The 13,316-nt window shown below is 31.3% G+C and overlaps 1 protein-coding gene across 1 annotated transcript; it reads right to left on the bottom strand.

Annotated features, from left to right (window-relative positions):
• On the bottom strand, positions 11,543 to 13,045 carry LOC110263818 (peptidyl-prolyl cis-trans isomerase FKBP62-like). The gene is made up of 5 exons (XM_021105633.1): positions 12,789 to 13,045; positions 12,619 to 12,693; positions 12,456 to 12,536; positions 12,142 to 12,336; positions 11,543 to 11,649 (listed from the first exon to the last, which is right to left on the bottom strand). Exons 1-5 carry the CDS (start codon positions 13,009 to 13,011, stop codon positions 11,543 to 11,545), a joined length of 681 nt encoding a protein of 226 aa, XP_020961292.1. The 5' UTR covers positions 13,012 to 13,045.

Below are 13,316 nucleotides of genomic sequence, written 5' to 3'. Positions count from 1 at the left end.
AATTATTTATTTTTTATAAAAAATTATTTATTTTTTAGTTTCTCTCTCTTCTAAAGGCTGAATGATGGACAATTTTTAAAGAATATTTAGTTACACCATATATAAAAGGACTATAAATATATATAACTATATAAGCATAATCAAACTTATTTTTAAGCTTTAAATCCTTATTCCCTTCAAAAATTAAATTAGAGTCTTTTTTAAAAGAGAAAAATTTATAATTTAGAACTTAAAATTTAAAATAAATAAAATAATTTTAAAAAAATTGACTAAAAAAAGTTCATTCTCTACTCTAATATTCATGTTTAAAATCATATGGTAGTATGTTTGTACTATCTCAACATTCACCATTGTTATGGATATGATTTATATGTATGTTACAGATGTTAGCGAAATCAATTTTAATTATCTAAGACGCGGAAAACGAAAGCATTATATATTACTTTACTGGGCCATTGCGATGGCTTGTAACGAAAGCAGGTTCACAATTTAATGAATTTATCTTATAACAAGTATGAAAATTACAAAAGAAGCCCTGAAGCAGTTGATCAAACATCAAAGGATGAAAACACCCGGAAGCAGTAGCCGCTTGGATAGTATGGGGAAATGAAATCTGGATAGTTTTCGTTCAAATTGAAAAAAAGGTTTGGGTTGAATTAGTCAAGTATGTCAGCTCACTCGTCCGTTTAAATAATTGGGATTCGAATTTCATCTTATTATATAATAATTTATTAGTCAATAATAAATTTTTAATTAAATAAAATTCAGATTCATAATAGATTAATCTTTGACCTGCGTCATTTTTAATCTACTCCATAGCATTGAGATGGAGATTCAATTCTAACTATTTTTTTCTTTTTCTACTTAACATTACTGTTTAGACATAATAATTTCTCCACCACTAAAAAACTATTGTATTATATATAATGCATGTTAATTAAAATATGTCAATTCAAGTAACCCTAATTTTCTTCGCTAATAAATTCCAATTTAAATAGTCTCCAAACAAGAGTTGCTCCCAAGTTCGAAATAATATTTCCTTTATTAGGATTATAATTCAAAAATCAATCACAAACAGTGCATATAAAAATTTAGAATGAAGCATATATATTAGGAAAAAATTGATTTAAATAATCTAGTGTTGCTTCAATGTGATTTTAATTGAGAATATATGAAAATCTATAGTTCTTCAAATGGAGAATTGTTTTGACATTGTTTCTCATCAAATTATAAACTTTTATAAATTTAAATAAATTGATATTTCATTAGATGTATGTGCCACTTTTTATAAACCATTGAATTTCATCATCTTGATTAAACCAAATTCATTTTCCTTTATCCACTCTTATTAACAAATAGCAATATGCCAATAAAATTGTATGGCACATGTGAAAACTTCGGTATAACTTATATATGATCAGATGATTGAATTCCAAAAGCTTAAGTTTTAGTCATCAGAGTTAGGTCCTTTTTGAGTTTTGACAACTAACTTTTGTTGCAAAATAATATCCAAAAAACAATCCCAAAGTAGGCGTTTGATTAATTAAAAAGTAGTTGTTGTCTTTACAGACTAGATTGCACCACTCACAATATAAACTGTACTATTTCTCATATATGATCGATCACGTTTGCGGAAACTTTTTATTATATAAGGTTACATCATGTGTTTTGATCGGTGAGTACGACAGACTTTTTATTGAAATCTTAGGTTAATAGAGCAACATATGCATAGTAAATTAATATATATTTCTTGATTTATTTTAACTAGAAATTTTAAATTTAAGTTCTAATAAGAATAGAAAAGAAAAAAAAAATCGTTGATTGATATCGAATTGATTGATCAAATCGAATTACTCGGATTTCTTATTATATAAATTAAAATATGAATGCTGATGGTTTTATGAGAATAAAATGTATAAAAACAATAATAAAAAAAAAACCCAGTTAGGTACTTAGGTTAGATATCTTTGGTCTTTAATCATTTAATTTATTATATAGAATTATCAAATTGAACCAATTTGATGATCTAAAGCCTCTATCATTGAAACTTTGAAAATCATATCAAGCAAGTGGGCTAGCTCTCTAAAGGCATTATTATCAAAATATATTTCGCTAAATAAATTACAATATAACTGTGAACTAATTAATTATTTGATTAGTTTGTTTGATATTTAATTTGTTGGTTTCTCACACAAAGAAGAGGGACCTTAGTTTTATTTGGTAATGGTAACGTCATGTGTGGCAACATGTTCGTGATGTCTTAATTTTATCGACGCGAAAGCCTCGCATGCGACACTATACATTATTGTGCATATACATGGTACATGAATATTTCATTGAGCTCGTACTTTAAAAGTTTAAAAGCAGCTGGAAGATACTTTCTCTAAATTAAAATGGGAGTCAATCGATGATGGATTCATCTTGCATATTTAATGCGTGGGAGAGGAAGAAAACAAAAAATTAAAGTGATGATGCTCAAAGTTTTGCTTAATTGGTAGAACTTACTTTGCATTTGTTCATTTTTTACTAAACTTTTTTTACAATGCTACCTTAAAAAAACTAACTATCAATGAGCAAAAAAAAATTATTTATACATTAAAATCAACTATTAAAATTAATCATTGTATATTTGTATACGAATATATATGTTATTTAATTTATTTTTAATATATATTTTATATTACAACATATATTTTATACTAATGGCTGATTTTAGTAATTGATTTTAGTACATACCTAGCATAAATAATTAACAATTACCTATATATATAAATACATATAGAAATACGAAAAAATATAGTGATGGATAATTTTTTGTTATATTAATATGAAATTATTTGATTATTATGTGAAAAGTTTGATTATTATTCTACGTAAAAAAGATTATTATTTTGTTGGCCTTTCACTTTATTAAAAATATGTGTGTTAAATAATATCTATAAATCTACACAAATATAATGAATAATTTGCGTTCCATAATAGTTAAAGAAAAAAATTAACGAAATAAGAAAATTAACGAAATATATCTTATAATTAAGAATGTGTAAAGATATGTTTTTGGATACGTTTTATGGGTGAGTGTGAAGATTTTTGCCGTCATCCCTACTACCAATGCAAGAACAAAATTATGAGGCTTGAAGTGGTTGGAGTGTTACAAGACGTTAATTAAGTAACACCCAAAAGTGAAAACTCTATATTTAGTGTTTAATTGGATTTAGAAAATATTATGATAAAAATATATTATGTAATAAATATAAAATATTTTATACAATTATATTTAAAATTAAGTAATCTTTATGTGTTAGTGTGAATTTAGATTTTATAATAACAATAAAAGCAAAATATATATTAGCTCCATGATATCTCAAATTGAGTTTATTTTAAAATAAAAAAGGTCAAAAAACCAAATATAATTTACTTGTTAGCTTTTGTTCTTTCCGTGTGCTTCTTAGTAATAACCTTACATGTTCTACTTCTTAGTAATAAACTATATAATTCTATGAATCGGATCAAACGTACCAATTCAAACCAAATCAATTGAGAATTGATGATTCAGCACAAAATATCTATTATCAGTGAAATGGTTCAATTTTTTTTATTAAAAATCAGATAATGTAACTTAAAAAATCATTTTTTTAAGATATATATATAATTGTATTAAAAAATTATTATATCTCATCATTTAATTCAAATTGAACCTTATCAAACTTTTAAACTTTTAACTTTATTGATGTACAATTTAAAAAACGTGAACAGGTTATGTAACTTGTGTTCAAGCTCATGCTTCGAGTGTAGCGTTGGTTAAGGTGAGCGAGAACTGAGAAGAGTCGAAAGAGAATACTTAGAGCATGCAAAGATCAGAAATGAGTATGAAAACTACTGATGAATTTCACTGAATTAAATTGTACAATGAGATTTATATACATCACAGAAACAGTAACTAATATCTAACTCTAAATCAACTTGGGTTGGTCGAATGGTCAGTTCACTCGTCTATTTAAGTAAGTGTCGAAAGTTCGAATCTTGTCTTGTGCATGCAGCAATTCATTGGCCAACAGCAGACCCTTAAATGGAGCTCAAATCTATGACGGATTAGTTCTATTATTATAATTTTTTGGATACATCATTGCTAGCAGCAACTGCAACATAACTAACTAGGTTAAGTACGATTTTGGTTTCTAACGTAGAGGTTGGAATTTTTTTCGTTCCAGGCCTTTTTTTCCTACAAAATGGTCCCGAAAGTTTAACTTAATTTTAAAATCGTCCTTTGGACGAAAATACCCTTCCCCCTTCTTTTCCAAATCAACCAGAAGCAGAGGCGTAGAGGCACAAGCAAAGGCAGAAACAGAAGCAGGCAGAAACAGAAAACAGAAGCAGAATCAACAACAGTCAAACAACAACAACAACCAGAAGAACAACAACAAATAAAAATAACAATGGATAATGGAATCAGAGCAACAACAGAAGAAAAAGAAGAAGAAGAAGAATGGCGACCGACGACGGCGACGGGACATGGCTCGATGACAATCGACGACGGCAGTTCGCGATGAGGATGACGGCAAGGTGTTGCGATCTGGACGCGGTCTCCCTCAGTGTCTCTGTTCCTCTCTTCTCTTTCTCTCTCCATCTGCTCTCTCCTCTCTTGCCTGTGTGCTGAGAAAGAAAGGAAACGGCGAGATCTGGCGGTGAAGAGCAGCGGCGGCAGCAAGGAGCAGCGGCGGTGGCGAAGAGATTCCCCACCTTCTCTTCTCCCTTCCCCCTTCCCCCTCTTCTTCTCTGGAAACCCCCTCCAAGCGCGACCTTCCCTTTTTTTTTTTCCGTTTTTTTTTTATATTTTTTTAGTTAAGAGTAATTTGGTAATAAAAATAAAAATTTTGGTAAAAAGAAAATTTTAAAACTAAGTTAAACCTTCGAAATCATTTTGTAGCAAAAAAAAAAGGTCAAAAACAAAAAAAAATCGATTTCTACGATTAAAACTCAAAATTGTACTTAACCCTAACTAACTCATACACACTTCAATTAGTTATGCATGTACTAATTTATCATATTTTCTCCTGTTAGCCGAGTCTTATTCTCCACAATTTGTGAGTTGGTTATGATGGCTTGAGTCAATAAAACTATTACTCATTTAAAAACATATTATTTTGGCTCGACTCGGATAACTCGCAAATAGAGCAGATATAAGTTAGCTAGTTCATCTCTTTTATTATTATTATTGTTATTATTATTATTATTATTCTCTCGTTTGTCTGTGTATTCAAATGATGCACTGTCGTCATTATATTAATTATTGTATTCAGATACACAACAACAATTAAGTAGCCAGACTATAAGAGTGAGATATGATGAGAGAAAAATGATTTGAGTGTTTTCATATTTACACACTATAAAAATATGGTTGATTAGCTATTATAAAAGAGTCGTAAAATCATTGCTAATCTGATATAAAATATAATTTATGATGGATTAACTACCGTCTAGCAATTAATGCTTTCTTCGCAAATTACAAGTCGCAGATCAGTGAAGCAAACACAACAGTTGCTAATTCATCGGAAAATTTTTTAGCTACCGAATAAATAGTTGCAAATCCATCACTAAAGTAAAAGCTAATTCCATAGAAGAAATAGACTAAACGGTAGTCATTAATTAGCAACAAACTCTATTGTAGCAGACTCATCGCTAAATGCAAGCTAATTTTGTAGACAAAATGGAATTCTTAGTTGACGCTAATTAGCGAGAAATTTTTTCAGACCTAACTCATCGCAAGTTGTCCGCTAATATGATCGCAAATCTGTCACATTTTGTAGCTAATCTATAGCTAATCTTTGGAAATTCTTAATCAAATTTGTAAAAGTTTTGTCGCTAAACCAAAGCCATTCTAAATGAAAAAGCAAAGTTACAAAGTAGTCACTAATTTCCTAGGAAAGAATATGTATTCAATTAGTTGCAATACTATCACAAATGTCATCGCAAATTCCTTTTAACCTAATAACAAATCGATAGGTATCTCACAAATATTTCAGTCGCAGTGGAGTTTTTAATTTGTCACCATCATCAACAACAAATATGTCGTTAATGTTTCCCAGAATATTAGTTAGAATACCAATTTTGTCGCTATGCTAAAATAAACCTCATATTTTTTATTTTAGTCATTGAACTAAAAAATTATAACACGCTTACAAATAACATTAGTTCATTAAAATTATACATATTTGAAAAAGTTCAAGCCATGTTTAAAGAAATCAGATATTAAAGCTTAACCTAATAATAACAAGCCTTTGGATTTGATCAAATGCTATTCTATCTATTCAATAGCTCTAAAAAATATGACTAAATTAGCAAACTAATAAAGAAAAAGGGTCAGTTACATATCATGTAAAAGCAAGTATTCACTCAATTCTTTAGAGATGTTTCAATATGGCTGCACAAATATAATCCTACTTCTATTAAATTCATTATACGTTACACATCTCAATTTCTCATTGCACATTGAAAATTTTAAGAAAATAAAAAATACAAACAACACCTAAGACTTATCATATTAATTGCACAAAAAACATGTCTCCCAGTTCCACATTCAGTTTCATCAATGTTATCACTTATACTATGATCAAACTACAAAAATATCAAAGAAAAATAACATCAGTAAATAACATCTTAGAGAAAGGCTAATCAAAGAAAGGCTCCAAATACATCTTAGAACAATTTTCTAACACTAACAATGTCACAAAATTCATCATCCATAGCATAGAGTTGTGGAAATCATATGTCAGGGGAAGCTCATGATTCTACAGAACAAAAAAAAAGTATATACATAAAACAATAAGAAAATGCAGAAATATCAGGGTGCGTTTGGTTTGCGTTTTCACTTTTTGTTTTCATTTTTAGTATTTTCTATTTTCTGTATTTTGTGAAGGAAAAATAAAAACAGTGAAAATAATATAATTCTATTTTCTGTTTTTACTTTTTCCTTCACAAAATTTAGAAAATAAAAAATGAAAACACAAACCAAACGCACCCTTAGCTTTTTCATATGTTTTTTATGCGTGAGCATCTTATACCAATTTTCTGCTTATTTTTTAGTTAAATTTAGTTAGAATTTAGTAAGTTTAATTATATTTTAGTGTTAAAATTCTCTTTGGATACTACTTTGAGTTGTTTTAGTATTTTTATTATTTCAGGTGAAATTCAGATCAATTTGGCAGAGTTTTGTGCAAAAAAAGGAGGAAGAAAGTGGATGTTGTCAACCCTGGCCTTCTTGTACTCCAACAAGCATAACTTGAGCTACAGAGGTCTAATTGGCACGGTTCTAACGGCGTTAGAAAGCCAACTTCCAGAGATTTTCAATGATATATAATAGTCTATAATTTTTTTCTGGAATCACTGCCTTGAAGGGCGCTAAACGCCGAGCCTAGCTTTTAGTGCCAGGAAGACAAAACCGAATGGGAACTCATTGCCTCGCCTGGCGCTAAATGCCAATTCTGGTGCTAAACGCCATAAGTGCAGACCAACCTCACCCAAAAGAGCATCTTTAGCTAGATTTGGATTTTTATTATTCTATTTTATTTTATTTTAGTTATTTTTATTTACAAATGGGATCTTTTAGGTCTACAATTTATTATTTTATTTTAGTTTCAAATCAAAATTATGTTAGATATAAAAGGAAAAAGATTTAGCCCTTGGGGCTCACTTCTCCTGGGGGAGGGGGGATCTTGGCACTTCCACACGTTTCACTTTTCAAAACCCTTGTTTTCTTTGTAAGTCATGAGCCACTAAACCTCCTCGATTAAGGTTAGGAGCTCTGTTTATTTCTATGGATTAAGACTATTGTTTTTCTATTTTAATTAATGTATTGATTTAGTTTTCAAGGATTGCTTTCATTCTTCATCCCATAAATCTGGGTAGAATGACAGTATAACCCTTATTCTATATGTATTCTTGTGATTCTCGACAAATTTATCTCGCTTGAACAACAGTTTGAAAGCAAATTCCTCCTAAATTGCTAATTACTTGAACTAATCGGGATACGTGACATATAATCCTCTTAGTCTTGGATAATTAGGGCTTCTGTGGTCATAAACTAGAATTTCTCTTAACCCTCTAATCTAAATTAAGTGACCAAGATATTGGCGGTTGATTTGGGTTAGAGGAGACTAAATCACTAAGACATTAGGGTTTAGTCAATTAAAGTTTGCTATGAAATGAATCTTGCATGATTAAAATAGTCGGTAAGAAAATTTAATCCGAATGAATAAACCACTCCGAATCCTTAACTGTTTTCTCTCATATATTTCACACCACTTTTATTGTTTGCTTTCAATTCTCTGAATTTATTGTTTAATGCGTTTTATAACCCTCAAAACACAACTTTCTGCTTGCCTGACTAAGTAAGTCATTCGACCATTGTTGCTCAATCCATCAATCTTCGTGGGATTAACCCTCACTCACCTAAGGTATTACTTGGTACGACCCAGTGCACTTGCCGCTTAGTTTGTGGGTATTCGAAATCCCACACCAAGTTTTTGGCGCCGTTGTCGGGGATCGACTGTGATTGACAACTACTGGTTGTTTTTTTTATTTCTTAGATTAGGCGTTTTTGCTTCAATTTTATTTAATTTATTTCTTTAAATTTTTGAAAAAAAATTTGGTTTATTTTATTTAAAAAATTTTTCTCTTAATTTTTGAAATTAAGTTTGGTATCCCCTTAGTTATTTTATTTTTCCTAGTTATTTTACTTATTGAGTTCGAATTTTATACTTCTTTTTGCTTATTAGTTGTTTTATTTTCTCAATTATTCAATTTATTCTCTTATTTTATTTTTCTTTTATTTTCATTTTCCTTTATCTTTTATTTTCTTTTCTTTTTTTATTATCTTTATTTTTATTTATTTTATTTCTTTTAAAATATATATATAATAATAATAAAAAAATAAAAATTCTTGCTGTTCTTTCTTTTTTGCTTGTCTGTTTACCACATGGTGCGTTTAATTCTGTTTGGTATTTTGTACTAAGAAAAAATAATGGAGAGAGATCACATGGGTTACTACTCACACCCAAAGAGTGATTCAAATTACTATGGATGGAGGAATTATTCGGACTTTGGTTGGGAAAGTCAAGACCAAAGAAACTTCAGTGCTCCATGTTCCATCTATCAAGAACCATCATCTCCTCACTCATATCAAGAACCACCTCTCTATCCATATCAAGAACCATCATCTTCTTGTTCATATCAAGAACCATCACCTCCTTATTCCTACCAAGAACCATCGTCTTTTGATCTTGCCTACCAAAAACTGCAGTGAACAACAGATAAAATTTTGCAAAAATTTTCAACCTCGTCCCCTGCTTACTCATATAAAAAACCTTCACCACATGAGCTTGCTTTAGCACAACTCTCTCAAAATCCACAAAATCCATTTCACACTCCACAAAGCCCCTTTCAAAATACACAAAATTCATTTTACAACCCACAAAACTCCTTTCATAACCCCCAATTCACCCTTAACACAGTACCCACATATCCACAAAATTCTCGTCTCTGGAGCTAGCTGTAAAACAACTCTCTCAATATGTCAACATCTAGGTTCAAGAGTATAGGGCCTCAAGAAGAAATTTAGAAGTACAAATGACTCAGATGACACAATCTCTTACTGAGGGAAAGGCCATGAGCTTGAAGAGTAGAATAGTGCTTAGCAAGAACAATGAATGTCAACTTGAGGCGGCAAAGGAGGAGTTAGAAGTGCAAGAGCAAGATCAAGAGGCCCTTGTATCAAGTGAAATTCTAATAAAGAAGGAGGTAGTGGAGGAATACAAACCTAGGATTTCATATCCGCAGAGGCTACAAGAGGTGGCAAAAGAACATGTAAAGTCCCTCTCAAAAGAATCATTGCAAACTCATACAAAAAGATAGGAGAGTAACCAACGGAGTCCATACTCCAATGAATCAAGGAAGTGCATGGTGGTTGGTTTAATTAAACCGCCAATCCAAGAAGTTCTTGATGAAGGAGACACTCTAACCATTACACAATACCAAAGTTCTGAAATCAAAGAGGTGAAGGCCATCAAGAAAAGCACTGAAAAGGAGATTGTGACCAAGAAACAAAAGACAATATCCATGAAAAAGAGAAGGTCAGCAAAAAGTAATCCAACCCCTACCTCAACAAGCAAGGTGAATCAAGCTAATAACAATAAAAGAAAGTTTGTTAGGAGAAATTCAAATCCAAGGGCACTAGTTTTCTCCTCTCCTCCCTTAGAGTCATCTCTTTTGACCAATTGAAAGAAGAGGAAGAAAATTCAAGAATAACTGTCAAGCTAGTGACGTTGAAAGAAACGCTTGTTGGGAGGCAACCCAACCCTTAGTATCCTTTGATTCCATGCTCAGTTTAATTTTTATTTATTTTTGATAATTATTCTTAGTTTTTTCTTGGTTTAATTTTGTTTGTAGTCATGCAAAGTGCTTAGAATAGAAACAGGAGAAATCTGGAGGAAGAGCAGAGTACCTAGGAGAGCATTCCACTCGAATTGCTCTGGCATTAAACGCCAGGTAGACGTTTAACACCCACAAGAGACATAAATTAGAAGGCTCTCTTATCTCATAGGGCACTAAATGCCAGCTAGCCGTTTAGCGCCAAAGCCCTCATCCAAAAAAAATATTTACTTCTCCTTGCCTTTATATCACTCCCTTCTTTCTTTTGCAATACTTTCTTGTTTTTACTCATCCGTATGCTTCTTATGTTCCTTCCCATTTTCAGTTTTTCTTTACTTGGAGACAAGCAAATTTTTTAGTTTGGTGTTGTCGAGCGAGTTCTCTGTTTATCTTATTATCAATGGCACCAAAAGGAGGTTAATCATCTTCACGGAGGGGGCAGCCACCATGACGATTGAGGTGGTTTTGTTCCTTTTATGCTATTTTCCTAACTATAGGGGATGATAGGGGAGGACGATAGGAGACAGTGAGTCTCTAACTATAGGTATGAGAGACTGATTTTTGGTGTAGAAAGTATTGAGGAGAGAATGTGAATGAGGGTTAGATCATTTGGGGTTGTTTTAAGTAACAATTTTTATTTGTGTTTCTCTTTATACGATGGTCGCTACAATGACAAAAGGAAATTACTATAGAGATAATGGAATTTTCAATCTTTGATTTAAAGTACTAAAAATGACGTTTATAAGCAATTTTTTATTTGAAATAATGGAGAGGGTGTTTATATGTGCGTTTTCAATTTTTGGAATTAAACGCTTTTTTAAATTAATATAACTTGTTTTGTTTTTTTGAGTTACTATCTTTTTTCTTTTTGTTTTCAAATTTTCATTTTGATTTTTTTGAAAAAGAATTTAAAAATTTTAAAAACTCTTTTATAAGATAGATAAGATTTTTTTAATATATAATAAAATTTATTTGAAATATAATTTATAGAATAATATATATCATATAAACAAATAATAAGCAAGTATTTGATATTTGAATCTCATTTCATGTATGCAACAATTCATTAACTAGTGACAAATTGTTACACTACAACAGAGGCGCTGCTTAGCGGCGGTTAAACCGCCGCAAAATCAAAGACCGGCGGTTCAGTAGACCGCCATGGATATGAGTGCCGCGATTGGGTTTGGCGGCGAATTCCAGCAACCGCTGGTATAACCGCTGCTGAATCAAATTTTTGCGGCAATTAATTTAGCGGCTATACAAGTATTAGAATTTAGTCTATTTTCACCGGCGGTTACGAACCGCCGCTAATTTCAATACAAATTTAAAAAGAGAATTCCTTTTAAAAAACGCTGATTTTTTTTTTGTTTAATTTTAAAGATAAATTTTTTGGCCTTTTCTGGATTTTTTTAATGCTATAAATATTAATATTTTTCATCTATTGAATATAACTTGTGGCTGAAACAACAAAATTAACTGATACATCCTTTGCACTAAACTCAAAAAGTATACAAAATTAAGATATAGAGCAACAGCTGTAGGCACATATAGTACGCATTGAAAAGGTGTGTACAACAGGTGTCAATCAAGCTCTTAAATAACTATCAAGTTATATTAAAAGGAAACTAGCATACTATAAACCCTCTTAGATAACTATTAGGAACTGGCTGAATGATAAAGCAATCATCAACATTCGCAATGATTAATAGTCACCTTTCACAACAGCCTCCTCATTTAGCCGCTCATATCCTTGCCCTTCACTGAGTATCTTCTTCACCACTTTCTTGTCATCAGTTACTTCAGACACAGTCTTCCAAGAGACTAACTCGAGAGTAATCTGCAATGTTGCATTTTGTGGAACTGCTCCTTCATCACCATCTGTTGGCTTCCCTTTCTCACCAAATCCATCTACAAATCCAAGAAATCAATAAAATTATCAATTAAGTAACAAAGTAGAGAACATAAAAAATATTATTGAACTCTTCTAAAGATGGTGACATCGCCAAATTATTCTGTAAACAACTTACATTGTGGCTTCACTGTCAAAATAACTTTCTCTCCCTTCTTCATGGTTTTAACAGCCTTTGACAATGCAGGGCAATAGTGACCTACCATTGATTAAAAGACAGTCTTAGATATACTGCAAATGAAAATAATATATTACTGTCGACAGAAATTAAATGCAATTACCCTCTCTGATGCTGAACTCCACTCCATCAGACTTAGCCACAGCCTTTCCATCTTCCAGAAGAACCTCATACTTAACTATATTATCAACCAATACAGTATCAGTTACGGCTAAGCTAAATAATGCAGGCCTAAATCAAATGAAATAAACTAAATGATAAATATCAATATACCTAATACTTCATCAGGATCCTTGGGGTTTTCCCATCCTTCCCCCTCCTTAAGTATTTTTTTAAATATACCACCATCCTTACATATGTCCTTTACACTAGTCCAAGGCAAAAGCTCGACATTAAACTGGAGTGTTGCATTCGGAGGAATAGTTGGAGGGGAGCCAGATGCACCATAGGCTAGCGCAGGAGGGATGGTGAAAAGAGCATTTTTCCCCTTTTTCATGGTTTTAATGCCTTCATCCCATCATTTAATTACTTGCCCTGCACAAAGATGACATCAGTTACAAACACTTTCAACGGATAACTGAGGTTACTGACATAGTTTCATGCAATCTTCACACCAGTTCCACAAGAGTGATGACGGTGAACCCCTATTCGACACCATATCACTGAAAAACCTTTTATAACTACAAACATGTACATACTATAAACAACCTATCCTAGTCATAGTCTGTGTACTAAAAAGGTTCTATCTTATTTTCAACCAGTAATATGCACTAAAATACAAAAATAAATTTAATTTCACAA

This window comes from Arachis ipaensis, chromosome B06 (assembly GCF_000816755.2).
Source record: "Arachis ipaensis cultivar K30076 chromosome B06, Araip1.1, whole genome shotgun sequence".
NCBI lineage: Eukaryota > Viridiplantae > Streptophyta > Magnoliopsida > Fabales > Fabaceae > Arachis > Arachis ipaensis.
Note: the sequence above shows the minus strand (reverse complement) of the source record. Positions and strands in the feature narration are given on the sequence as shown.

What these genes read in the sequence shown, in the direction of transcription:
- LOC110263818 (XM_021105633.1), bottom strand. Translation starts at nt 13,011, where the DNA reads ATGAAAAAGGGGAAAAATGCTCTTTTCACCATCCCTCCTGCGCTAGCC. An exon ending in GGATCCTGATGAAGTATTAG is followed by an intron (nt 12,694 to 12,788) that starts GTATATTGATAT and finishes TTGATAATATAG; the next exon opens with TTAAGTATGAGGTTCTTCTG. An exon ending in TGAGGAGGCTGTTGTGAAAG is followed by an intron (nt 11,650 to 12,141) that starts GTGACTATTAAT and finishes AATTTGATTCAG; the next exon opens with CAGCGGTTATACCAGCGGTT.